The sequence below is a fragment of the Megalops cyprinoides genome, chromosome 3, assembly GCF_013368585.1.
Source record: "Megalops cyprinoides isolate fMegCyp1 chromosome 3, fMegCyp1.pri, whole genome shotgun sequence".
NCBI classification, from domain to species: Eukaryota; Metazoa; Chordata; class Actinopteri; order Elopiformes; family Megalopidae; genus Megalops; species Megalops cyprinoides.
The window spans coordinates 47844836-47869550 of record NC_050585.1 but is presented as its reverse complement, the minus strand read 5'-3'; the positions used below and the strand labels follow the sequence as shown (position 1 = coordinate 47869550).

At 43.7% G+C, this 24715-nt stretch overlaps 1 protein-coding gene across 2 annotated transcripts in view; it reads left to right on the top strand.

Moving 5' to 3' along the window:
* Positions 1–4760: 4760 nt before the first annotated feature.
* LOC118775688 (leucine-rich repeat and calponin homology domain-containing protein 2-like) overlaps positions 4761–24715 on the top strand; it is a 52381-nt gene continuing 32426 nt past the window's right edge. Inside the window, exon 1 of one of the 2 annotated variants that reach the window (XM_036525720.1) lies at positions 4761–5023. In XM_036525720.1, coding sequence (XP_036381613.1) covers positions 4783–5023 — 241 coding nt within the window. In that variant the 5' untranslated portion in view covers positions 4761–4782. The remainder of the gene's footprint in view (positions 5024–24715) is intronic. The other variant, XM_036525719.1, reaches the window with a different exon arrangement.

Here is a 24715-nt window from a genome sequence, read left to right as displayed (position 1 = left end):
ATGTCCAATCAGCTCATATAGGTGTGATGGTCAGGTGTCCACATACCTTTGGCCGTATGGTATACCACATCTCTTGCACATAATCTCAGTAAACCACCAGCTTTGATAGTGTCCTGCATTCATTCATTTCAGAGCATGAAAAATGAGCCACACTAGAATCTTCTGAGCGCTCAACCACATCGGGATTAGGGATAGTCATGTTCTCATCAGTTTTTAATGCCAGTAAATGTAATATAATGCACTTCTTGCCAACAGCATAATGTTGAACAAGCTGCAGCACTTCTTTGAAGTGATATTACTGCGTGTCAAGTCAGTGTCTGAATGGCGTGATTCCCACACAAAGATATGAAATATGAAGACATGGATCAAAGCATGGTACAGAACACTGACATCATCCCCACAGTCCCCTTGTATGAATGAAGACTATGTCATACTTTTCCAGCATACAAGCGATTCCTTATCATTAAAATACTAAAGCCATTTGAAAAAAAAAACAGAAAAATGATGAAAGCACACATGTAAGCTTTCTACTATTGCAGAGCTAGTCAGTCAGATGGTTTTATCACAGTGGTGCTGAGGTTTGTCACCCAATAAAAATACCACCCCAAGCAACAACAATGTGAGTCTGATGAGATACATCCAGGAACATGTCAATAAAGAGCTTCTAGAGAAAGACCTCATAGAGTAATTATATGAACTTACAAAATTTCAAGATTCAAGAACTTTATTGTCATCGTGCAAGCACAACAAAATTGCAGTTGTGGCAACCTCCAACAGTGCATTTATATTTGTCTTCACACATATTTACAAAAAAAGAGCAATATAAAATATCATCAGTAAAAAAAAACAAAAAAACTTAAAAAAAATACAGAATCTAAGCAATATAAGTACGAAATATAAACAATATAACGATAAAATACAATTAATGATAAAATACAACTAACGAGGGTGCAAAGGTGTCATCAGCAAAGGTGCGGTTTGACAAACATGGAGTGATGGTGTATTGGAGTGTTGAATGGCATGTGTGGCTGATGTAACAATATTGCCCATAGTCAGTGGTTTGAAATGACATGTAAGTAAGTATTGCAAGTACTCCAAGTAAGGAAATAAATAAATAAATTTCGCACGTGCTCCAATGATGGCAGTACATCAGTCTTGTCAGACTGATGAGATATCCGAGTTCAATAGTGTCACAGCTTTTGGGGTGAAATTGTTTTTCAGTCTATTTGTGCATGTGCGTATTGTTCTGAAGTGCCTTCCTGACGGGAGGAGCTTAAACAGATGGTGTCCAGGGTGTGTAATATCTTTTATGATGTTCTTAGCCCTCCTCACACAGCGATTGCTGTGAAGATGTTCTAATGATGGCAGCTCTATGCCAACAATGTCCTGTGCTGTTTTCACAACACGCTGGAGGGCTTTTTTATCAGCTTTGGTGCAGCTGCTGTACCAGGCTGTCATGCAGTTTGTTAGGATGCTCTCTGTGGTGCATCTGTAAAGGTTGACAAGCAACTTTTGGGGGAGGTTGGCTCTCCTTAGCCTCCTCAGAAAATAAAGGTGTTGTTATGCCTTAACCACCACTGCTGAGCTGTTGTCAGCCCAGGAGAGGTCCTCTGTGATGGTGACTCCCAGGAACCTGAAGCTGGGGACTCTCTCCACAGCCTCTGTGTTGATGTGGACTGTGTGTGGTCTTCTTGGTAGTCCTAAAATCCACGATAATCTCCTTGGTCTTTTTGGTATTTAAGACCAGGTTATTATTAGCGTACCATGCTGTCAGATTCCGAACCTCCTCCCTATGTGCGGCTTCGCTGTTGTCTGATATGAGCCCGATGACTGACAAACTTAACAATAGTGTACGAGTTGTAGATCGGTTGGCAGTCCTGCGTGAAAAGTGCATAAAGGAGGGGGCTCAGCACACAGCCCTGGGGGACGCCGGTGCTCAGGGTGAGGGTGGAGGATGTGTGCTTGCGCAGTCTGACGGTCTAGGGGCGGTTGATCAGGGAGTCCAGTATCCAGTTGCATATGGAGCCAGTTAGTACTAATGTGTGGAGATTGTCGACCAGCTTGTTCGGTATGATGGTATTAAACGCCGAGCTGTAGTCAACGAAGAGCATCCTGACGTAGGTGTTGTGTCTTTCCAGGTGAGAAAGGGCTGTATTTAGAGCCACACAGATGGCGTCCTCGGTCGATCTGTTTGCCTGGCAGGCAAACTGGTGTTGGTCTAGATCAGCTGGGACACTGTCTTTGATGTGGGTGAGAACCAGTTGTTCAAAGCAGGGGTGAGAGTGACTGGCCGATAGTCATTGGGACAGGTTACCATAGGTTTTTTAGGAACAGACATGATGGTGGTGGATTTGAGGCATGCAGGTACTGTGAAACCAGCAACCATAGGGTTGCAAGCCTTGCGCCTTTCTATTACACTACACTGCTGTCCCTCATATTTGCGACATCTTGATTTTTAGGCCAAAGGAAGAATGTATCATTTGCACTGTTAGGTTGTTGGCTCTCCACTGATGAATATCATGTTGTTGTACTTTGTCTACCTCACTCTCCATCTATCTCTATCTATCCAGTCTATCCCTATTTTCTAAAAAAAAGAAGCCCTCTATACTAGTTTAGCACTTAACTCAGTATCTTACTGACCTCATGTAATACCTACTCTTAGCATAGCGATGCAGTTGTTTGGAAGTCGCTCTGGGTAAGAGTGTCTTGTCTGTAGGCTGTGTTCTTGAAGACTGACCACAGTAAAATGTTGTGTATACCATCTGGATGAAATCCAACCAGCAGACAAAAGTTGTGATCTAAAACACAGCCTCGGTCATTTTGGTCAGAGAGCAAAAACACAGCTCACCTCCTTTAGCTGTATAGTACTCGTGCACAGTACTGATGTAACATAGCCAAATTTTGAGGTCAGGATTCTCAGACATCTTCCAAAATTGGAGAGTCAGATATGTATTTAGGCCTGCTTCGGGGTTGGGGTGGGGATGTAAACTTAGTTTCTATCTTCAGTGCTCCATTGAGCCACGCCTATGCAGCTTGGGGCATGCAACAAGTGATAAGACATTATCTCCGTTTGTATTCATTTGGCCAGTTTTGTTCACGTGGCGGGTATTGGATGTGTAGCATTTTAACCTCAAATACAAGATCACAGGTATGAAAACACCAGAGTGTAATCATCAATGGAGTTTAGAACATGATTTATGCAAATATAGCCACAAGCCTTAAGTTTGAATTTTTGTGACAGCTTCCCAGCAGGCAAAATGCAGCTTTGCAACATTAAAGTCATGTTTAAGACAGGCTGGATTTTCAAAATGGAATTGGGTTTAAACTGTCAGTGTAGAACCAATGTGGATGTCATGTAAAACTGCTAATATTTAATCCTGAAGTTACCAACACATTTCTACATACAATGACAATTCATGACTGGAGTCCCTTTTTTGAGTATCTACTTGAATTCTGCAAATTTTGAATGACAAAAATCTGGCACATACTTTGGGACATATTGCCATATGACAAGATGAGCATACTGTATGCATGATGTCCCCCTGTCAGCACTGCAGGGGCAGAAAGGAGCACCTTTTACATTTTTGGTGGATTTAGGGGGACAGCTTTAGTGTATGCCTACATATACCAGCCTTCACAGTGGTAATGGTGGATTTGAATGGTGGTGTTTGAGATCCTCTCTGTGTATTTGGCATTAGAGAATACACTAGCTCTCTCAGAAAGATTTTGCTCTTCTAAGATTTCCACCATGGGAACGTTTCCATCCAAATTATGTAGGTTGCAATACCTCCCATGTAAACACCACCTGGCAAACCTCATTTGGCAGGTGGTCACCTGGCAGACATCATTTTACAATGTACATATTTCTGAATATATTTGTTAATACATCAACTAGGTATGCATTTCTTAACATTATTCTACCATAGCCTGGTTTTAAACCATCCATATCATTAGCTGACAATGACAATGAATTTTTCCACAGCAGGGAAAAAAAAATTGGCAACTTTCATTGGGAATAGAGGTTCTCAGGTACCCCGCAACTCGTCACTCCTCTGCAAGTTATTCGGATTACATTAGCGGAGAAACGGCTATACTCCAGGGAGGAAGGGCCCACCCTACTGTAACTGTAGTAGACTATGCTGCGTGACTTATAGTGTGAAAAATAACCATTGGCCGCTTGCAAGTGCATTTGTCTGGCCTCAGCACCCATGCCCTGAGTGCAGTGGTTGCTATGGTATATACAGTTGAAATTCTGGACATTGGGGGAAAAACACAATATGCTCATTTAGACAGATCACCATCACCTGCTCCTCTCTCTCCCTCTCTCTCTCTATATATAATTACATTATTGTCATTCAGCCAGATGCTCTCATCCTGAGCGACTTACATACAGAGGGTTACAATTACCATTTTTACAGCCAGATATTTACTGAGGCAATACATATATTATACATATATATATGTGTGTGTGTGTGTGTACAGAGAGTATGTGTGTAATAAAAGTCACGTGGCTTGGCCAGCTCCTCAGTTGTAAATATAGTTGTAAACATACGTAATTGTATCACTGCCAGTGAATCCAACAACAACTGAAAACAATTCTGTAGGCTACAATGTGCTTTAGATCCACCAATGTAGCCTTTAACGGTGCAAGACTAGGCGTGTACCTGCCGCCCCCTCCCTCTGCCCGTCTTCCAAGGCCCTTCCCCTTTATGTTCCACTGACTGCGCTGTGCGCATGGGCGTAGGGACTGGCTCCGTTATTATTGTAAGAATAACTTCACATATGAAAATGGCGGCGAGTCAGGGAGGCGGAGGAGCAATAACGGGTCTCCACAGCCATCACTATGCGAACGGACCTCACTGGAACCCGGGGGTTCTTCAGCATCAGAACCATCTCCACACGGCTCGCAGCCTGGACCGTGCTTTGGAGGATGCTGCGTGCTCGGGGATACTGAATCTCAGCGGAAGGAAACTGAGGGAATATCCCGGTATGAGCTACGATCTGACTGATACAACACAAGCAGGTGAGTTTCTGAAACGCTGGACACTCTACGTACATGTTACAATTTTAAATCCATGCGCCGTGACAACGTGGGCTGAGCTGAGTAATTGCAAGGGTTGCAAGTTAGTCTGTTTGTTGCCAGGATCCGTTGTTTGAATATTGTCGAGAGTTGACTTTCAGGGTACCGGTACAGTAGAGAGCTTGATGGGTTTTTTTTTCTTCATATAGGTATTATTTTTTGTTCAACATGCTTGGCCGTGACACGAGGGCTAATCTGCTAAATAGTTCGCAAAAGCTTGGTCAGAATAGTACTCGTTATGCTCTAATTACACAACGCAGCGACACGAGTCCTCTGGTTGTTTTGGTTATGTGGAGTACTGCTTGCATCCTAGTAAGAATAAGCGCATGAATGGAAACGTAAACGCATCCATTAGGGCGGTAGAAAGGGTTTGTTTGTACTTCCATTCATTGCAAGAGATGTTTGGGACAGTAGCATACTGCTAACACGAGGGCGAACCTTTTAAATGTACATTAATGCAGTTGAATGTTGAACGCCGTAGAAATTAACGGTTCGCCGTACAGAATTTCCTAGGGGATTGTTCTCTGGCGGCTCAGGACAAAAGATGCACCTTCTCACAAGAATATATGTGTAGCTACAACAGTACAATTCTCCGTTTACGAACATAACGATATTTTTTCAGTGGGAAATTTTCGGAAATGCTTTGTTTTCTTTCAAACGGCTCAGAATATCAAACGATATACGATAAGGGTAGCCGAAATGTTATCATTTATTCACGTGGCGATGTGTCACATTAACAGACCAACAATAAATCAACTGCACGTGACCAAATGATAAAAACATGAAACGTTCATTTTCGGGGTTCAGAAACCAGATAAAAGACCAATTGTTTTATTCGTTCAATTCGGGCGTTGTTGTTGGTTTCCTACCGCAGTCAAGAATGGTAACGGGGACTGTGGTCCCTTTATTGTTGGCTATATGCTTGAATGGTTGCTCTGCCCCATCAGCGCTTTCATTGTTTGATTTCTTTCTCTTGAAAGCGGCTACTTCCATGTGTGCTTAACACACATTGCTTAATGCAGACAGTTTTGCATGCTCAGTCTCGACAGTGTTTGTAAACGGAATTCTATAGCTACTAATGTGGATGGCTTCTGCATCTGCAGGGTAGACCTTCGTTTCTCTTCGCTAGCTACATCATGTGCGCGCAGCGAACCTTTTTTCGTTAATGCACAGTGGAAGGGTAGTGCGTGCAAGAGATGCACGTAAGAGTTCAATTTAATATGCTCTGCAGAACAGCATGTTTGTTCCTTTTTTTGAAAATTTCAACTTGATGCATTTTGTTGCGGTGATTTTATTCCCTGATTGTATTAAAATTGCCAGTCACCTTTCTGAATCTGCAAATAAAGCATTCTAGCATCAGTACAAAACTTGTGTGTCCAGCATTCTCATTGGACAAGCATCTCATCGCCAATAACACTCTGAGTGTCACAAACCCCTGTCTCCATTCATTCTTCAGACACGTCTTCTGACAAGCCCTCATTGATGAAAATTGTGCTCTTGAGCCAAAATAACGCCGCCGTTTCTCGTAGGCTGAGACGGTGTGCCTTGCGTGCGCATGGTCGATGTGGAAACGGCACGCTCGCTCGATGTAAAATTAGAGGCTGGCCTGTGAGGAGATGAGACATTTCGCTGTTCCAGACGGTCTGGAACTTAACATATGGGGGGATTACCTGTGCATCACATGGATATGAGTCAATGGCTAAGAGAGGGAGCGAGTGAGAGTGAGAAACAGAGGGAGAGAGAAGGGACTGGCAGAGATGTGAGGGTGTGAGGCAGAGGGTGTGAGAAGGATAGAAAGAGAGGGAATGGAGGATGGTGGGAGTGTCGTAAGGGAAATGGGGGGGGGGGGGCTCCAGGCCACCTCTTTACGCCCCATCCAGCATACATCAGACAAGGGTGGACAGCAGCCATGAGGCTATCTGAGAGCACAGGGCAGCTTTCATAGCCTGCTGTAGGCCTATTATCAAATGCATGATCTCTGTGTTCACTGCGTGCTCTGGTAGGTGTTTAATCGGTAGGTGGTAAAAGGGGTGGTAGAAAATGTTTCTTGATTATAGTGCAGAACTGTGCACAGTTGGGTGGTTTCTATGGCGACTTACATGAGTTTTGTTTTTGTATTGTGTCCATTCAACCTAATTTACTAAAGTGGTGTGAATAAATTTGTCATCTCCTCCTTGCTTAGTGGTCTTATAAACATAATCCTTGGACCATGTTCTGGGCCAGATCTGTACTAGATCAATCTGTTCTTAAGGGAGTAATAATCTGACTTTGTTTTATTTGTCTTGACCACTGTATATGGTGTGTAAATGTATATGTACCTCAAGGATTCATGCAGCTGAATTACCTTTGGACCTCTGGATCATGTCAGGAGCCATGCAGTAATTCTGCGCAGGAAATATGTTTAAATCAGTTTGATTGACTGATCTGGCACACCACTGCCCTCCCTCTCTATTGCGTATGGCTTACTTCAAGACATACTGATTGATTTTACTCAATTTACTGCTTGTGCCTTGTGGGTGATAACTTCTTCAGAGCAGTGCAACTGCAGCCTTACTGTGCTAAGGCTTAAGTTTAGTAGTCATGAGAAGCTGTCATGACAGGAAGTCCCTGTGCTATTTATAGGCGAGTTGGGCTCCGTTGCACTGCTCAAAGCAGAGGCTGTTGGCCTTTTAAGGCCTCTGTGAAGAGGTGTGCTTTCTTTGTCCTTCAGCAGGACATTGCATCACAGTCATCTTCATAGTCATCATATTCATCAATATCACCATCATTTTTCAAAGCCGTTCACTTCACGCTGCAAAACCAGATCATGGTAGGAAGTAGTAAGAAACTGGTACTTCTGCATAAGAGACTGGACATGTTTGGAGTAAACAGACGTTTACATTTACATTTATTCATTTGGCAGACACTTTTATCTGAAGCGACTTACAAGTGAGGTTGAGTACAACACAAGCAGAAAACCATAAGGAGTCGACAATATTAGACATCAGTGTAATAGGTTTGGTGGTGACTCAACAGTAGCACACAGTCGGCCCTCTCAGAATGTTCCTGCAACCTTGTAGCAGTATGATAAAGATAAATGGAACAAATGTTATGTGTTTGCCTTTCTCGAGGGTTGTGGATTAGATTCCAGTGGCTTCAGCAAACCAGACTGCTCCAGCTGCAGCTCTGGGTTTTCACCAGTCAGAGTTTGTTCAGTGGGACTTCCCTCTTACATTCATGCAAGACTCAGTGACTCGGTAAATACAGTGGTGTCCCTTGTAGATCTAACTTAAGTGTTGGTTTGTTTCTGTAAGCCAGTGCTGTGAAAAGCCAGTGCTCTGAAACGCCAGTCCTGCAATCCCTGATGCCGTGAGGCAGCGCTCATTGTATTGGGTGTGATTCATGGCCCTGCCTGTAGACTGACCTTTGAACCATATTGTACCAGGGCCTTAGTGTGTGGATCTCTCACTGATGCTGTGTCTGTAATGTGTGTGTGTGTGTGTGTGGGGGGGGGGGCTTTGAAACACAATTCAGCTGTAACCTGCAGAGGGGGTGTTACTATTACTGAGCCATTTGAAGTTTTTTTTGCTGTAACAGATATCAGATGAAATGAAATCAAAATGTATTTGGTATAGTGCTCTGAATAAAGGCACTGTCACAGAGTGCTTTCCTTTTAAAGAATTTAAGTCATAGCTAATATGCATCAAAGGAATAGCAATGATGCATCAGCACCAAGAAAGGAAAAAAAAAAGAAGCATATGAGTCTATGCTCAGTCTGTGCTTTACTGGATACCAAGTATATATCAAGATTTTAGTTCAAAGCACCTAACAATTACATATAACAATAAATCATATAAACAATGTGTTCTTTAGAAGACAATAACAACACACAAAGCCCTCAAATAGCAGTAAAGGAAAACTGAAGATAAACTTTAGGAACAAATCCGCACTGTCCATTCTGATCGATACTAGATTTGACTAGGAAATGGAGCTGAAACAGAAACACTCAATTCACAATATTAAAGCAGACGTGTGACCCAGTGTAGAGCCAGTGACTTTACATGGGTCAGAGGCTGAGATTCCTTGTATGACACCTGAGTAAATAGATGTTGAAGTGGATATTTTTTTTCCTACATTTGGGCGCTGACAAAATTTTAAACATTACAGCTCAATCGGTTTTAAAGAATGTAAATTCCTCAGGTGCAGATTGCATACGTCTGCCTAATCCAGCCTTATGAAATTTGTTCTTCTCCTGTTAAACTGAAGACTTTCTGTACGTTCTCTTTCACGCTCTCCTTGTTTACCTCCAGCCATTTCTGTTTCATTGAAAGAGGAGCGACGAGGCAGCTCTCCCCTCTGCTCGTAGCAGCATCCCCGCATTTGCATACACCTGATGGGCTGCTTAATGAGCTCATGCTGATAGATGGAAATAGAGAGAAGATGAAGCTCTCCCACCTGACCTGTCAGATACATCCTCAGTTTGCGATTCACAGCCGTTTCTGTGGTACAGCCGAACCCTCATTCATAAATAACCAAACGTTTCAAATCAGGCTTGATTAGGCCTTATGTATCAAGTGGTGCTAATGACTTCTCATTAGCTCGGGCAGCTTTAAAAAATAAACACCTTATGAGGAGATTTTAATATGTACGCGTGGGTTAAGAGACCCAAAGCTGTAATTAAGTGATAACGTGGTAGGTTAAAGTAGGCTATTGGCGGTTTTTCAGTGTTTGTGAAACAGGGACCTCTTAAGGAACCAGTCTTAACAGGTCTCCTTTTCCCATGTCTCTTGCTCCTAAACAGTCAGTCTCCTGAAGAGTACATGGTACAGTACAGACAGTACAGCACAGTGAGGTCTCCTTCTCTTTCAGCTAAGCAGTGCTGAAGCATGCCTTCCATGGCCAGCAAATTTCCCAAGGTTTAAAAAATACTGTGGTATTTCAGTGTACTTAGTGCTGTCACACAGAAACTGTGTACTGTTTTTACTTTCTATACTGTGGCCCAGCTTGGTGACTTTGCTGTCTTGTCATTTGAAAATTTTTACCCTACCATGGCTGGAGTTCATTCAGTAACCTTGCAGACCAATACGTGGAGATGTTTTGTTAAATGTCAGTGTGTAGCCCTTAAGTTAATGTAGCTATTTAGCAATGTGTTGCTTTTCAACTCATATGTTTCTGTACTGTAGAGAAGAAAGGAATGGTTCACCACTAAGTAGTACCATGGTGACCTTCAACAGAAGAATGTGACATTACTTCCTCTTACAAAGGCACTTAGCAAGCTCTAAAATCCAGAACTGAATCTGTTAAAAAAGAAGTTGATTTATTTAGCCAGCACTTTTGTCGTGGTTTCCCCCTTGCTTATTTTTGTAACTGCAACCCTGATTAGGAATTGCCAATTAAATACTGTCATCTCTTACTGTGACAACCACTGTATTCATGTAGGAGTGGTGAAGTGAGACAACCACAATCCGCTGGTGGGGTTGCATATTTTTTTTGCACATTTTTCATACTGCAAGTCTCCCATGTTCTATTGGAGAATGGGTGCAGCCTCAGTGACATCATCAAAGAAGCCAGCAAGTGCCTGATGAGTCATAGCATGCATGAGAGCAGTGAGAAGAGCGCCTCCTGCTGACATACCCGGCCCTATCCCCGATGAAAGCCATTTATCATTGGCTGATGACATGGCTGGCATCAACTGGAAGCCCTGGCCACTCGACCTAGCTTGCGCTCAAAGCCAACACCTTAACCACTGAGCTACTTGGGAGCCCTTTTTTGATGCTTTTGATTGTTACTCTGTGCCTCCTGGTGCTGATTTCATAATGAATGTCACTGCAGTGGAATACTGTAAATTGTAATACGTAAGCCTTGCCGGAAGCCTTTCCAGCCTGGTGATGTGTGGAGGCTAGAAAATGATAAAATGACCACTGGTACTTTTTCCAGGGGGCGTACAGGTCAAATGACTGTTGCATTTCAGAACTGTTGATAATCTTTCTTTTGTCCATTTGTCTGCATATATGTATTTGTCTGTGTCTGTATCTCTCACTGAAATGAATGCTTGTTGTTATCTTGAAGGGCTGTGCTGTCCTGCAGGGCTGAAATCAAGCAGAGGTTCCAGGATTTATTTTTTTTTTTTTTAACCTACTGTTACTGTATGATGGAGCAAGCTGAAACAGTGTTTGGCAGAAAAAAAAATGCATCACAAAATGGTCTTATTACTGTTTTCTTGGTAAGTAAAGATACTTTCTTTCTCAAGCTCAGGCAGCAGTGTAGTGGTAAGGTGTAGGACTGGTAACTGAAAGGTTGCTGGTTCAATTCTCTGCTTGGGCCACTGCTGCTGTGTCCTTGGGCAAGGAGCTTCACCCACTGTTGCTTCAGTAGAATATCCTACTGTTTAAATGGATAAAAATTGTAACCTGCATGTATGTAAGTCACTCTGGATAAGCTTGTCTGCTAAATGACAGTAATGTTATCTCAATTAAGTTGAAACACATTTCACGGATTCCTAGTAAAGATGTCTCTAGTAATATCATTATTGTTTTGCATACGTTTATACACATATGTGTGTTTTGATGACTTCAGTTGCTGCTGTGTTTATGTGTTCACCAAAATCTGTGCTTTTGCCACCTGGATCACGCTAACCAGTGGAAACAAAAGCATCTGTTTAACCACATCCATTCCCCCTACACGCTGCAACAGTGAAGTAACAGCGAGTGATCAGTCGTGTGACAACTGAAACATAATCCTCTTCTGCTTCCATTGCTGTCTGTCAGACAGCAGTTTATGTGACACCGGTGGCTGACCAGTGTTAAGTGGCCCTTTCCAGACTCAGGAAACGCATCACAGTGTCCCAGGATATGGGGGAACATAGAGTTTCTGTTTGTGACTTTGCTGGGAAGTAGACCAGTGTACACTGTGAGCATCACAAAAGACAACAATGGCAAATTGAATATATCTCCTTTCATATGTTCAGGCAAACCGTGAGCCTGTCTAGGGAAGATTTACAGTGGGTCTGAACATATGGTAAATACTTTTATTTGTCTCTTTGTAAAATTTGTCTGTTTTTCGGGTATTACTAAATTTGAGTCACCTGCTCGTTAGGACCAAAGGGCTTGAGAATTAGATAATGAAAGTCAGTGTCGCATTTTCTGTGTGCCGTCATAGGCGTTAGAGTTGGATAAAAGGGCTCTTGTGTTTCTTCACTTGTTTGCGATTCTTTAAAAAAGACTTAATTTTCTCAATGTTTAGAATAAAATGGAGTCTGTTTCTTTCATTTTATTGTTTTCAGCCCTCCACCAAAATGCCAGCCTTCAGAACTGACAGGGGACAATGTCCACATCGACAGATGTCTCCTTTGCACTGAGTCTTACCTTAAATAAAGGTTCAGACAAGACTGAGTTTCCTGACTTTTACTTTGCACACGGATCTCCATCTTTACTGATCGTGTTGTCTTTTGCCTTGCCTCATTTTTCTCAACTGTTCAAAATGTTTCACTGAACATTGAAAGCATAAATCTTTCCTGAAGAGTTCCAAGATTCTTTTGTAACAGTTCTTTCAAGTTATAACCTTGACCATGGCACAAAGTGACATTCCTTTCTTCTGTGTCACTTCAAGAGCAGATCAGAATTCCTCACGCGAGTCTGCATATTAGTGCTGGAATTAATAAGAAATAGTCTGAAACTGAGTTTGAATTCCATAAGCCTAGAGTATGTATTTTATGCTTTTTAGCCCCATTTTAGCTCATTTAATTGCCACTGACGGTTTTCAGGACAAGACAAGACAAAAGACAGGAGGAAAGAAATGGACGTGCTTCATGACAAGTAGTGAGATTGCCTGGAGTGGCCAGTATCAGTGCCTTATAGGGCAGCATAGTATAACTCAGAATTCTGATGTACTCATACATGGTATAATTCCCTGATTTCAGCATTTATACAGTGTGTCAGACCGAACTCTGCCAGTTCCACTGTGGCTTAATCAGACTCTATGACAGATTCATTGGCAGCTTGTGATAATGTGCCCTAGAGAAATGCTGTGTTTAATCAGTGTGTTGTTTAAGGCAGAGATGAGAGGTAGGAAGCAGTTCCGCTGTGGTGAGTAAGGCAAATTATGTATTCATCTTTAAAAAGAGTACGCTTTATAGAAATAATCACCCTAAATAATGCTGTGTTGTGTCTCTGGGTGTGGGTGTTGTGCTTGATCTAGTGCCTTATAATGGGATTTCTTAAGATCCCTTATATTTTTACTCTCTCTTGATATTGAGTGATGAGGTTTTAATGCTGCTGATAAAGAGGAGCTCAGAAATGCAGGGGAAGAGTTCCAACTGGAACACAGAACTGCCTCTGAATGTGAACTGTTCCTGCCAACACTTGACAGTCATTTATCCTTAAGTGTGTAGCGCAGAGTTTGGAATTATGTTGATGGCCGATTTAAAGGCAGTAAGCGATAGATATATGTTGATTTGGGGTGCGTGGTTTCCCGTACTTCAGATTTCAACCAATCACAAGATGTTTCCCAGCACACCTACTGTGGTCATGGCTTTCATGGGATTGTCATTGGTAAAAAAAAAAAGTCTGTTTTCAGGAAATGACAATAAATGGATTTAATATGAGCAAACATGTCCTACATTTGCATGTACATAATGTAGAATGTTTTTTGAGTTGTCCAAAAAAAGACTGAACCTAACAGGAGTGCTACGTGATAAAAGACTACTTATTTGTGTTAAGGCTGTCGTCAGCTCTGCTTGGAATTCTATTTAAGATTGGCGCAGTTTTGTCTTGCCCAACATTAACCTGATTAGGTTGTAAGAACATTTAACAGCTCGTTTAATCAGAGACGCTGCCCTGTGACATTGCTCTGGAATGCCTGTTCAGATTTTCCTTGGGGACATTATAGTGAGTAGTAGAACTGCTACAGAGACGGGATCAAATTAGCATTTGTGCCTAATTACGTATTATGTAACAAGTTTTGTGTGCAAGTAACTGTTTTTGAACATTATTTTGTTTAGTGCATACCAGAAAAAATATGTAAACTGGCTTCCAGGTTAAGAACAGGAGTATCCAATCCATGCAAATTCTACGTTTTGTGTGACTTGAGCATTTAAGGAGGTGCTGTGTAAAATTATTGTCACACTTTCACTTTTTGTGGCAGTGTTGCATTTGTCTGTAGTTTTCTGTCACATTGGCCTGTAACTGTACACTTCCCATATATGATGGGGAGAAGTGTACGAGTTTATGCTCATATCTTATTACGCTCACATTAACTATTTAAAATCCAATGTGTTTTCACAAAATAATGTCACATGGTGATTAATAACTCATGATACTCCTGGGTCACGCAGAACTGGTAGATGTTTCCATTTGTTTGGCGATTAAGTCCAAATATTAATTATGTTGTCCTGTTTATTTCCTGGAAATAGTGAACATGCCTTGTGTGACAGCAACCCTTGAATGGGTTAAGAGCCCGCACCCCTCTGGTTGGCTTAGGACTCTTTGCGTCGTTCCTCTCCCCCGCTGAATTTCTGGAGGCATTGACAGACGGAGAGAAGTCTGTTGCCTTGTTGTAGGGCAGATGGTTTGATCAAGAGCAGGGAATGGGCCAAGGAGGGGTGGTATAGCGAAAGAGTTCTTTGCAGTTATTGGCTGTCCTTGTAGGCCTGTTTCAGCTGGTTTGACCCTGTCTTCTTTACCTCTTGTCAAATTACGAGCAGTGATGTAATGGTGAGTGATCAAAGGCCTGACCACCGAAAGTGGAGAGTCCTCCTCCAATCCCATTGTAGACAGCAGTTTGTGAAACACAGGGCCTCAAGGTGGGAGGTTCCCTTTTACACAGACTCCAGAAGCATTCTGTACAGTTTCAACACCCAGAATTTCAAAGCCTATTCTGACTGAGCTTTGGCTTTTACTTGTTTCTGAACAAGTAATCATGAGCACCATCATAGCGAAACTGGGCAGAGGAGAAATAATACTTTGTCTTTCAGAATGCAGTAAAACACCAGCATAGGTGCACCAAAGGTGCTTTTTTCATAAAACACTTGGCAAATCAGTGAGAGCTGCAGAAAGGTAAATGGCACTCCGCTAATGAGTTTCTCCTGCCTTGGCTTGGTGTCTGAACAGGTTTCTCAAACAGTATGATTGAGCCTGTATTCTTAGGACCTGGGGGGGATCATAATAACCCGTCAGCATTCTTCCCAGTGCCGCTTTTGTGGAAATTGAAATGTGAGGTTCTCTTTGGGGACATGGGGCTTATTGGGAGGTGCTGGGCTGGTGTGTGTGTCTGGGCTGTGTCTGAGTGAACCACGGGGGTTCATTAACATGGCAGGCGGTGTGTTTTACGATGTGTCTGTCTGTAGGCCCTAAGATCAGTGACGGAGGCTTGAAGACAGAGTCAGGAAAAGAACAAAGGCCTCTCACCGATAGACTGCCTCAGATACATTTTGCATGACCTGGGCTGGGGTCTGTAGCATGTATGTGCGTTCAGGTATGTATGATTCATGTGCCTTCTTGGAAAACAGGAAATCAAAGCAGGCCTATGGTAGCCATTTGGAATGATGCATGCTGGCGGTCTGCTGGGAAAAGTGCCGTCAGCCCCATCTTCTCAAAACCCTGAAGAGTGCTGCAAACCCGTTGTCCCACAGCAGGGCATCTGGGTGTGAGTGTATGAGTGTGAGTGTGTGTGTAGGTGAGTATGTGAATGTGTATATATGTATATCTGTGTGTGTGTGAGAGAGAGAGAGAGAGAGAGAGAGAGAGAGAGAGAAAGAGAGAAAGAAAAGGCAGGGGGTGTACATGATTGTGGGAGGCCATCAGTCATAGTCACATCGAATGGGACTTTTTCACTATCATGGACCTGAGGGGAAACAGCAGGGATGGTTGATATTGATGCTTCAGACTGGCAGACATCGATATGACATTCAAGGCACAGACTGATGTGCAGCCCACAGCGGTAGGGTCTGTGTTTTCTGCAGCCCCGGTGCCTCCGGAACGTTCCCTCAACCTGCAGAAACCCACCACACACGCCACGCTGTAGGACAGGTTTACATCACTTGTTTAATTTTGACCGCTGATCCACTTTGGGTAAATAATTTTTATAATCAGGGACAGGAATTTACAGTTTTTTGTGTAACACGCATGACTGCGCAATATTACGGCACAGGTGACAGAATTAATTTAAATGGGCCCAATGATTTGGCATCATTTGTTTTATCAGGGCCTGCTGCACTGCTCCAGTTAGGTGTAATTACACTGTCAGCCTGTGGTTATCTATTACTCTTCTTCCAATGCACACAGGCCCCTATGGGGCAATTAAATCTGGTGCCAAGAGAAAGGCAGGCACATGTGGGGACATGAGATACACAGGGGGCCTGTGAATGTGAAAGTGTGTGGCATTGAGTGTGTGTGTTTGTGGGAATGTATGTGTATGTGTGTGTGTGTGTGTGTGTGTGTGTGGCATGCATCAGTTAGTGTGTGCATGTGATTGTGTGTGTGTGTGTGTGTGTGTGTGTGTGTGTTTATGTGTGTGTGTGTGCATGCATCTAAGCAAGCATGCATGTCTCAGCGAATATTTTGTGTGTGTGTGTGTGTGTGTGTGTGTGTGTGTGTGTCTTTAGGTTGTATGTGTGTGCAAGCGTGCGTGAGTTAGTGAACGTGTCCATGAGAAGCCCATGTCAGCAGTGAGTCAGCTCTTCCTCGCCTTCCTTCCTACTGCTGAGGGATCATGGGAAAAGAGGAAGTATCGTTTTCTGTCATCAAACACTCTCACATTAGGTGTATTTTACTCCGGTCAGAGGTGGTCTCTAGGGGTTACCATTACATTTGTTGTGAAATTAAGGTTAAATGATATTTAATTCAATTAAAATGGTTTAATTAGTTCATTATGTTTGCTTTGGGGGCTGCAGTGTGACATTCTGCCCTGGGAAGTGTGCCTGTGATCATTAAGTTGTACATTTTGAGGAAGGTGCGTAACTTATTTTGCCCTGTAAATATCCAGAAATGTTTCTTTAAATGGACTTTGTTTCGGAGGGTTTGTCCGGACTCAGCATACACAGGTGACACTGTTCAGTGAGGCATGTCGGCGGCTCTTTCTGCAGTTCTCATTTCTGCTGTGGATCCACTAATGATGGCATGAACTGGCCTGACACATATAATGCCCTCCATGTACTATCTTGTGCCAAAATTACAGAGGAGGAAGAAAACACAGATTTGTTTCTGTCTTAGCATTTGTTGTGGAATAGGTGGCTGTGTGAGAGGGGAGTGTCTGATTCATACACAGTTTGTGTTTTTTTTTTTTTTTTTATAATCAAATATGTAGCTAGGGAAAAGGCTTCAGAATATTAATATTGTCCAGTCAGCTCTGAAAAATCTAATCTAGTCTGGTCTAATTTATTCAGTTTCAGTGCTGCTTTTTGTCTGAACTAAGTGGCTTTTGTCTGTGTGGGGGGTTATTAAAATCACACATACATTTAAAAACATCTAAAGTTGCTTTTCCATAAAAACAGATTTTTGAACAGCTGACATTAGCCTGCATTTCATTAGCATGTATTAGCTGGCAAAGATCAATGTTATGTTTTCATCTTTGTAAACATAGCTGCCTGGCTGTCATCCAGCCAGATTTGATTCAGTATGAGTCAGTGTTTGTGGCTGAGACTTGTGGTTGTGTTTTGGTCTAAAGCTGTTGCTGTACTTTAAGTGCTGGCGCGGTCAGCTCGCATGTTCCCGTCCTGTTTCTCTGACGGTCTTACATAAACGAGGGCCTTGGTTTTAAATGCTGCTCATTACGGAGAGCTGCATGTCGCTCCAAATTTGAATCAGCTTCGTCATCTCAGGCAGGTACATTCAGTCTTACACGCTGCCGCACCTGACACCTACACCGCAGCCAAAGAATCTTGTGTAGTACTAATCTTTAAAACTATTTAATAATGACCAAATTGTACTATCTAGGTTCATTTCTTTCTCAGGACTGCCCATCGGAGAAACAAACAGGCAAAAAACCTGGCAGGTGAACTGATGCATCAGTTTGTGGAGAGCAGCATACTGTGTCTGGACAGAATTTGTCTTATTGGGCCTGGCTTATTGGTCTTCTTGGGACTGGTGAATTCAGAGCTATTATTGCAATAGATACAATGGCTGTAATCTGTGTGGAGCTCATGAGTTTATTTTCATAAGTCTGTGTCGTGGTAACCGCACGGTTTTAGCAGTTGTGGCCTGGTACAGTTGTTTGCAGTGCAGTCTAAACGGATTATGATCCGCAGCACCCGGCTCCACACAGTTCTGTTTACCTGCATACTTGCAATAGCCAGAAGATTACTACTCTTACTAATCTTGACATTCCTGAGGCTGTGTCACTGCTGGAGCAAGAAATAGCAAACCTTCGGCTTAACCAAATTAAAGAAAGCCTCACATTCTGATTTTTTTTTTTCCTGTTTTGTTAAAGTTGCTATGTTGTCCCTTGTGACTGCCTGCTCAGTTCTGAGTCCGGGTGAGTCGTTAACCCCCAGCAGCTGGGAGATGTGTCTAGACCAACGGCGAATTATGACAGGCTGCTGCCTTTGAGATTCAGCACAATACTGTCTGCAACATTAAATGATTTCTCTATACAAGACAATAACACAGAGCAAAGCAGAGGAGGGAGCTGTTTTGTTTGATTCACTCGCTGGCCTAGAGGATGATTCAGTTTGTCCTCTCTGGTTTCCTGTGGCTAATGGAATAACCGCCAGAAGTGTTTCTTCAGTCTTTTAGCCTGAACCGTCAGAGACAGGGCTGCTGGGTGATGGTGGCTTTCAGGGGGCTGTTATAAGGCCCCCCCCCCAGACCACTACCATCCCCCCGGTCCCCAAGGCTGTTGTAGAATGACCCTGACGTGGAATGAGATGGCCTTGAGTGATTGGAGGAGACCCCTTATGGTGCACAGCTGAGAGGACGCACCACCCCATTTTTCTCCTGCCCCCCCCTGTTTGAGATGCGGAGTGGTGATGGCTTGCCCAGTTGCGCCGTTGTGACAGGGATTTTTCTTGGGGCTCGCTCATGTCGTCTCTCTCTCTCTCTCTCCCTCTCTCTCTCTCTCTCCCTCCCTCCCTCCCTCCCTCCCTCTCTCTCTCTCTCTCTCTCTCTCCCTCTCTCTCTCCCTCCCTCCCTCCCTCTCTCTCTCTCTCTCCCTCTCTCTCTCCCTCCCTCCCTCCCTCTCTCTCTCTTTCTCTCTCTCTCTCTCTCTGCATTTCCTTCTCTCGTCTCCTCTTGTTCCTCCTCCGCTCACGCGTGCGCCCCAAACTCCTCTGATTGGTTCGTTGACCAGTCTGAGCTGCTGCCACACTCTCTAGGACTAAAAAATGTCTTTTGAAGCACGTGACACAGCCCTGTCCCTCCAGAGTGACTACACTGAACGAAGCGGATGAACTGAAAGTCACTGCAGTCACAGTCCTTCCCTGTCCCTGGCTGTCTGGAACACACATCCTCTTCAGAGGACGCCGTCGAGACAGAACTGCTTGCTTTGTCATTATTTGATATGTAAATGTGCCCAACCCAGTAGACTGAGGCTGCTGTTCCATCACCCAGCTGCCCTGTCATTATTTGACAATTCTCTGACGGCCCTTAAATCCCTTGTAGAGATGCTCTTGGCATGGTCAGACACCCTCCTGTGCATGTTTAATTAGTTTAATAATCCACTTCTTTCTTTAATACTGAAAAGAGGGGACCAACAGGGGGCCATGATCCCTGCTTGCCTTGTAGACGCTATTAATCTACCCATATCTTCTGCCCAATTTTTTAAAATTTCCTCAGCTTCTTATGTATGTTAGTTTTGCAGCATTAATGTCTCTACACCGTTTCTGCTCAATTTATAATGGTTGTCAATGTCAGTTGTGCTAACCTGACATGATGCTTGAATTGTTATTTCTTTTTATTCTACCCTGCGTATAATCTGCATTGTAGTATCGGGAGAAATTGATTTTCATTTCATCAGTTGCCGAGGAATGGCACTGACAGTGGAATTGGCTGGCAATTTCAGTGCCACAGGCTCTTAATAACTGTCATTTGCAAGAAATAATACAGTGGGAAGTGAGACAGGAGCTGTTAATCTGAAAGGGGACTTGCAAAGCCCTGTACTGATTGGACTTTGAAAATGTAAACAGCATTGGGCCTACTTTAAGAAGCACTGTTTCGAATTGTGTTTAGTGCTTTGTGTTGGCAGAGGCTTCTTTAACTGGGCATTTTGACTGAGGAACTGGCTGGCGGGAGAATCCCCTTGAGTGGCTCAGAATGTTTTGAACCTGCTGCCCCCCCCTTGGTGCAGACGTCTCTCCGAGTGGGGGGCGGGGGTGGTTGAGGGTGGGAGGAGCAGCTCTGCAGATGGGAAATAGCCCACCCCTTCGTGTCTGGTTTGGCGTGACCTCCCGTATAGCAGCATTGCCAGATGGTACCACGTGACAAGGGCTCCCCTCTTCCCCACCCGACACTGTGAAATCGAGGACAGCCAGGAAGAGACGGCAGTGGGAGGCAGTGTAGCATAGTGGTTAAGGAGCAGGACTCATAACCGAAAGTTTGGTTCAGTTTGATTCCACACGGGGGCACTGCTGCTGTACCCTTGGGCAAAGTACTTAATGCACAATTGCATCAGTAAATATCCAGCTGTATAAATGTAAAGATTGTAATTGTTTTTAGCATTGTAAAAAAAAAAAAACAAGTTTAACCTATGTAAGTTGCTCTGGGTAAGAGCGTCTGCTAAATGACGTAATGTAAAAGAGATGTGTGGTGCTCGTCTCTCCCACACTCCAGCCAACGGCCACTCACCTCACTGTAAGAGGTGCCATCTGAATATTTCATTGAAAGTGCAGTTTACATGGACGGGAAGGGTGTGACTATTGAAGAGCAATGCAGGTCTGCTATTTAAAACTGCATCTCAGCATGGCTGCGATCCGGGCATTCCTTTGAGGAACAGAGCATTAATGAAGATCTGAAAAATCATGCACAGATAACCTTTGCCATCTGTGTGATTGAATTTAATCTCACCGCACTGTGAATAGATAGCAGAATCTAATCTCCCGATGAATCACTTCAGCAATGTGGACAAAGACCCTGGTGAATATAGGACTGAGATGAGTTCATCTTAAATGGTAATTAACCGCATGTGTGGAGGTGGTACAGCTTTGTTTGAAGACTTTGCACAACATCTCTGGATAGCTGAATTCCCTGACAGAGACCTTTTTGCAAAGCGTGTCTTCAATGAACCATTATTGTGTGTAATTTTTAGTCATTTTATTGTGTTTCCTCTAGGAGATAATGACAGAACAATGAAGCATATCAACAAGAAACAAATCAACAAAATGAGATAAAAGGACTGAACAGAAAAAACAAATGTCAACAGTGAAAATGTAATGTAATTAAGCTGAAACAGAACATCTCAAAAGGATAAAAGAGTGGGGGACAGGACATATAAGCCAGGTGTAGCATGATCCAGGTTCAAGGTGTATCATTTATCAGTTCATTAAACATAATGTTATGTACCATGACAAAAGTTCAACTCTCTGGTAGATTGTAGAGTCTGGCTGGCTGTCGCTGGCAGTAGATTCCAGTGTCAATCTGGTCATGTTTCTGTTAAATACATTTCTGCATTAGTCTTGTCTTCAGTGACATATCACAAACAGAGCTTAGCCAAACAGTGGTATTCACTTGCTTCCGTGATGGTAAAGCAAAGGATTACATGAATTAAAAAAGTGTAATGGTGTGTACTCATTTAATTATCGCTCTAGCAGAAGCAGACACAGACTCGGAGCCATGGCCAGACGATTCGCGGTTGTGCAGCATGTACTATACTGGGTGCCTGGTTTTCTCTGTCAGATTAATACACATTTGAAGGGCTTTCATTGTACCCTAGACACCAGCCCAACAACCGTTGTCAAATTTTCAATGCGAGGATCACGAGGGAGGGAGCCCTGTTTTCGGTGGCATTGTATTGCTCGCAGACAATTGCAGCTTGAAAAGTGGCCACTGGGGGCGCTGCTGGGCTGTCCTGCAGCTCCACTGCACACGCGTTTCTGTGAAACCCAGGAGCGGCTTATCACCTGGGCGGGGTAAGTGGGTGGTACCACGCTGGGAGACAGCGCGCCCACGGATCCCGAAAAACACGAACACTGCCTTTGAGACCCGCCACTTTGAAACGTTCAGCGGTTTGTTTGCTTTGTAATCAGCTTACTTCACCAAGCCCTCTCATCTGCATCCAAACTGGAGGCTCAGTGCCGAGATTGTAGATTTGAGGACTTCTAGGCAAATAACAGATAAGGCTCGGTGTTTGCCAGATTTATATAGGTTACTGAGAGTGGGTGTTTCATAAGTATCAAATCAGCTGGGGGTTTTGCCTGTGTTTGATGGCTTATTTCCTCTATTCCAGAACTCCCTGGATGCAACGCCTCGGGTTTATTTCATAGAGGTTTGATAAGCCGTAACTCCCTGAAAAACCCACTGGAAAACAAATCCCTCCTGAGATGTAGAAACAGAACAGAAATCATGTCAGATTTTTATGTGCCTCTGCTAATTCACATGCAGACTGTGTTGAAATAACTGGAAGACATCTTTTGAAATGCAGTCAGTTTGTTTGAAGGTCACCTGCCTGTGCCGCACGTTTGTGTGTGAGAAATGAAAGTTGATATTCAGCGCTGCTACGACAAGGACAATTCTGTGTTGATTCCCCGAGGAAGTGATTAAGTTGTTGATCAGGATATTGATTAACTGCAGAAGCATGTCAGATGCCTGGAGATAGCACAGTGTCCTCCTCCTTTAATGTAAATGTGTTACTTGGGCAGAAAATGGCACACACATGCGTGCGCGCGCACACACACACATTTACTGGCACACCTACACACAGCAGAATGCTAATTAAGTTAAACAACTGATAACAATGTTCCTCATTTTCTGTACAAGCAGAGCCCCATTATTCTGCAAAGAACGGACAGAACAGGAATGGTTCTGTGCATTATGAAGACTCTGTCTTCATTTAGCATAGACTGGGTCAGACCTTGACTGTAGTGCTTTGATTGAGAGTATGTTCTGGACTTGAATACTCCTCAGATGATACCCTGCCCCCACTGGGAATTGGGAATTGAACATGTCCTTGGTCAGTTTCCTTGTGCAGGACCTTCCTCTTAGAATCCGCACCTCCAGGACATAAAAGTGTTCTCCGTAGAACTATTCATTCTGTTCCTTTTATTTTAAACGATTCAGTGGGGACTTTTGCCTGTCTTTCGACTCTGAATGCTTTTTGTCCTTGATTTATCTGAATGTACAACATCTGCTCAACATGCCGTTTTGCTAAGCGCAGTGAAACTGTAGCCCATAGTCATACTTCCTGTGGCTCATAAAGGAATAAATGCATGAAGGAAACTGTGGCTTTGTTGTCTGCTGGAAGGAGTAAAATTACTGCCTCTCTTTCGGCTGTTATGACAGGAAAAGCTTTAGCCCTGACACCGCGTAGAAACTGCAGGGCAAGACCACACCCTGTGGTGATGTGTGAGAGTGTAGGGTGTGTGCGTGCTATGGGGGACAACTCTATGTGTGGGTGGTGAGCGTGTATGCCGCGTATGTGAGGTGAGGGAGGTACAACTGCTGCGTGAGAATGTTTGCTGTTTGTGTTAGAGTTGGGAGTGGTATAACTGTAGGCGTGTTGTGAGAGTTTATGCTGGGGTTGGTGTACTGTGTTTGTTGTGTAAGAGTATATACTCTATGTGAGGTGTGTGTGTGTGTTTGTGTATGTGTATGTGAGTGTGTAAGTATGTGTGTGTGTGTATGTATGTATGTATGTATGTATATGTTTGTGTGTGTGTATGTATATGTTTGTGTGTGTGTGTCTGTGTCTGTGTGTGTGTGCGGGCACGTGCGTGCATGTGTGTGTGCATGTGTGCATGTCTGTGTGTGTTGTGTAAGAGTATATACTCTATGTGAGGTGTGTGTGTGTGTTTGTGTATGTGTATGTGAGAGTATATGTGTGTGTATGTATATGTTTATGTGTGTGTGTGTGTGTGTGTGTGCGCGCGCGCGTGCGTGCATGTGTGTTGTGTAAGAGTATATACTCTATGTGAGGTTTAGGTGTATATGTTTGTGTGTGTGTGTGTGTGTCTGTGTGTGTGCGCGCGCGCGTGCGTGTGTGTGTGAAGTCGGTGGTGCTGCACCACGTGTGTGCTCTATGCACCGTGTGCGTGTGAATGTGAGGATCTTGCAGATGTAGACTCCGTTGTTCGCCCCTCCCTCTGGCACGGCCGTGCGGTTGCCATGGAGTCAGGAAGACCTCCACGGCGTCATTCGCAGGCACTGCAGATGATGCCCCCCCTCCGCTGTGCCGCCTGGCGTCTGCGCAGGTAGTGGTAGATTGAGCCTGGGCAAGGCTGCGTGCAGCGACATCAGCAGATATGCTGCATTATCAGCACTGAGACACTGTAGGATATGCAGCCTTGCCTGCGTCTCCCCTTGTTGACCCCATCATGGTTGTTTTTTCATGTAAAGCCCCTCTGAGGATGCACCAGACAAATCCTCGAGCAGTATTTCAGTTTCATCAGAGTGAGGATGTTATGAATGGGGATGGCGCCGACTGCTGGCTCAGTAATGTTGTGAATGAAGACTCAGTCTGGATCACGGTGATGTGAATGAGTCAGACAGCACACAGTATGCAGGTGTGTTAGCAGTG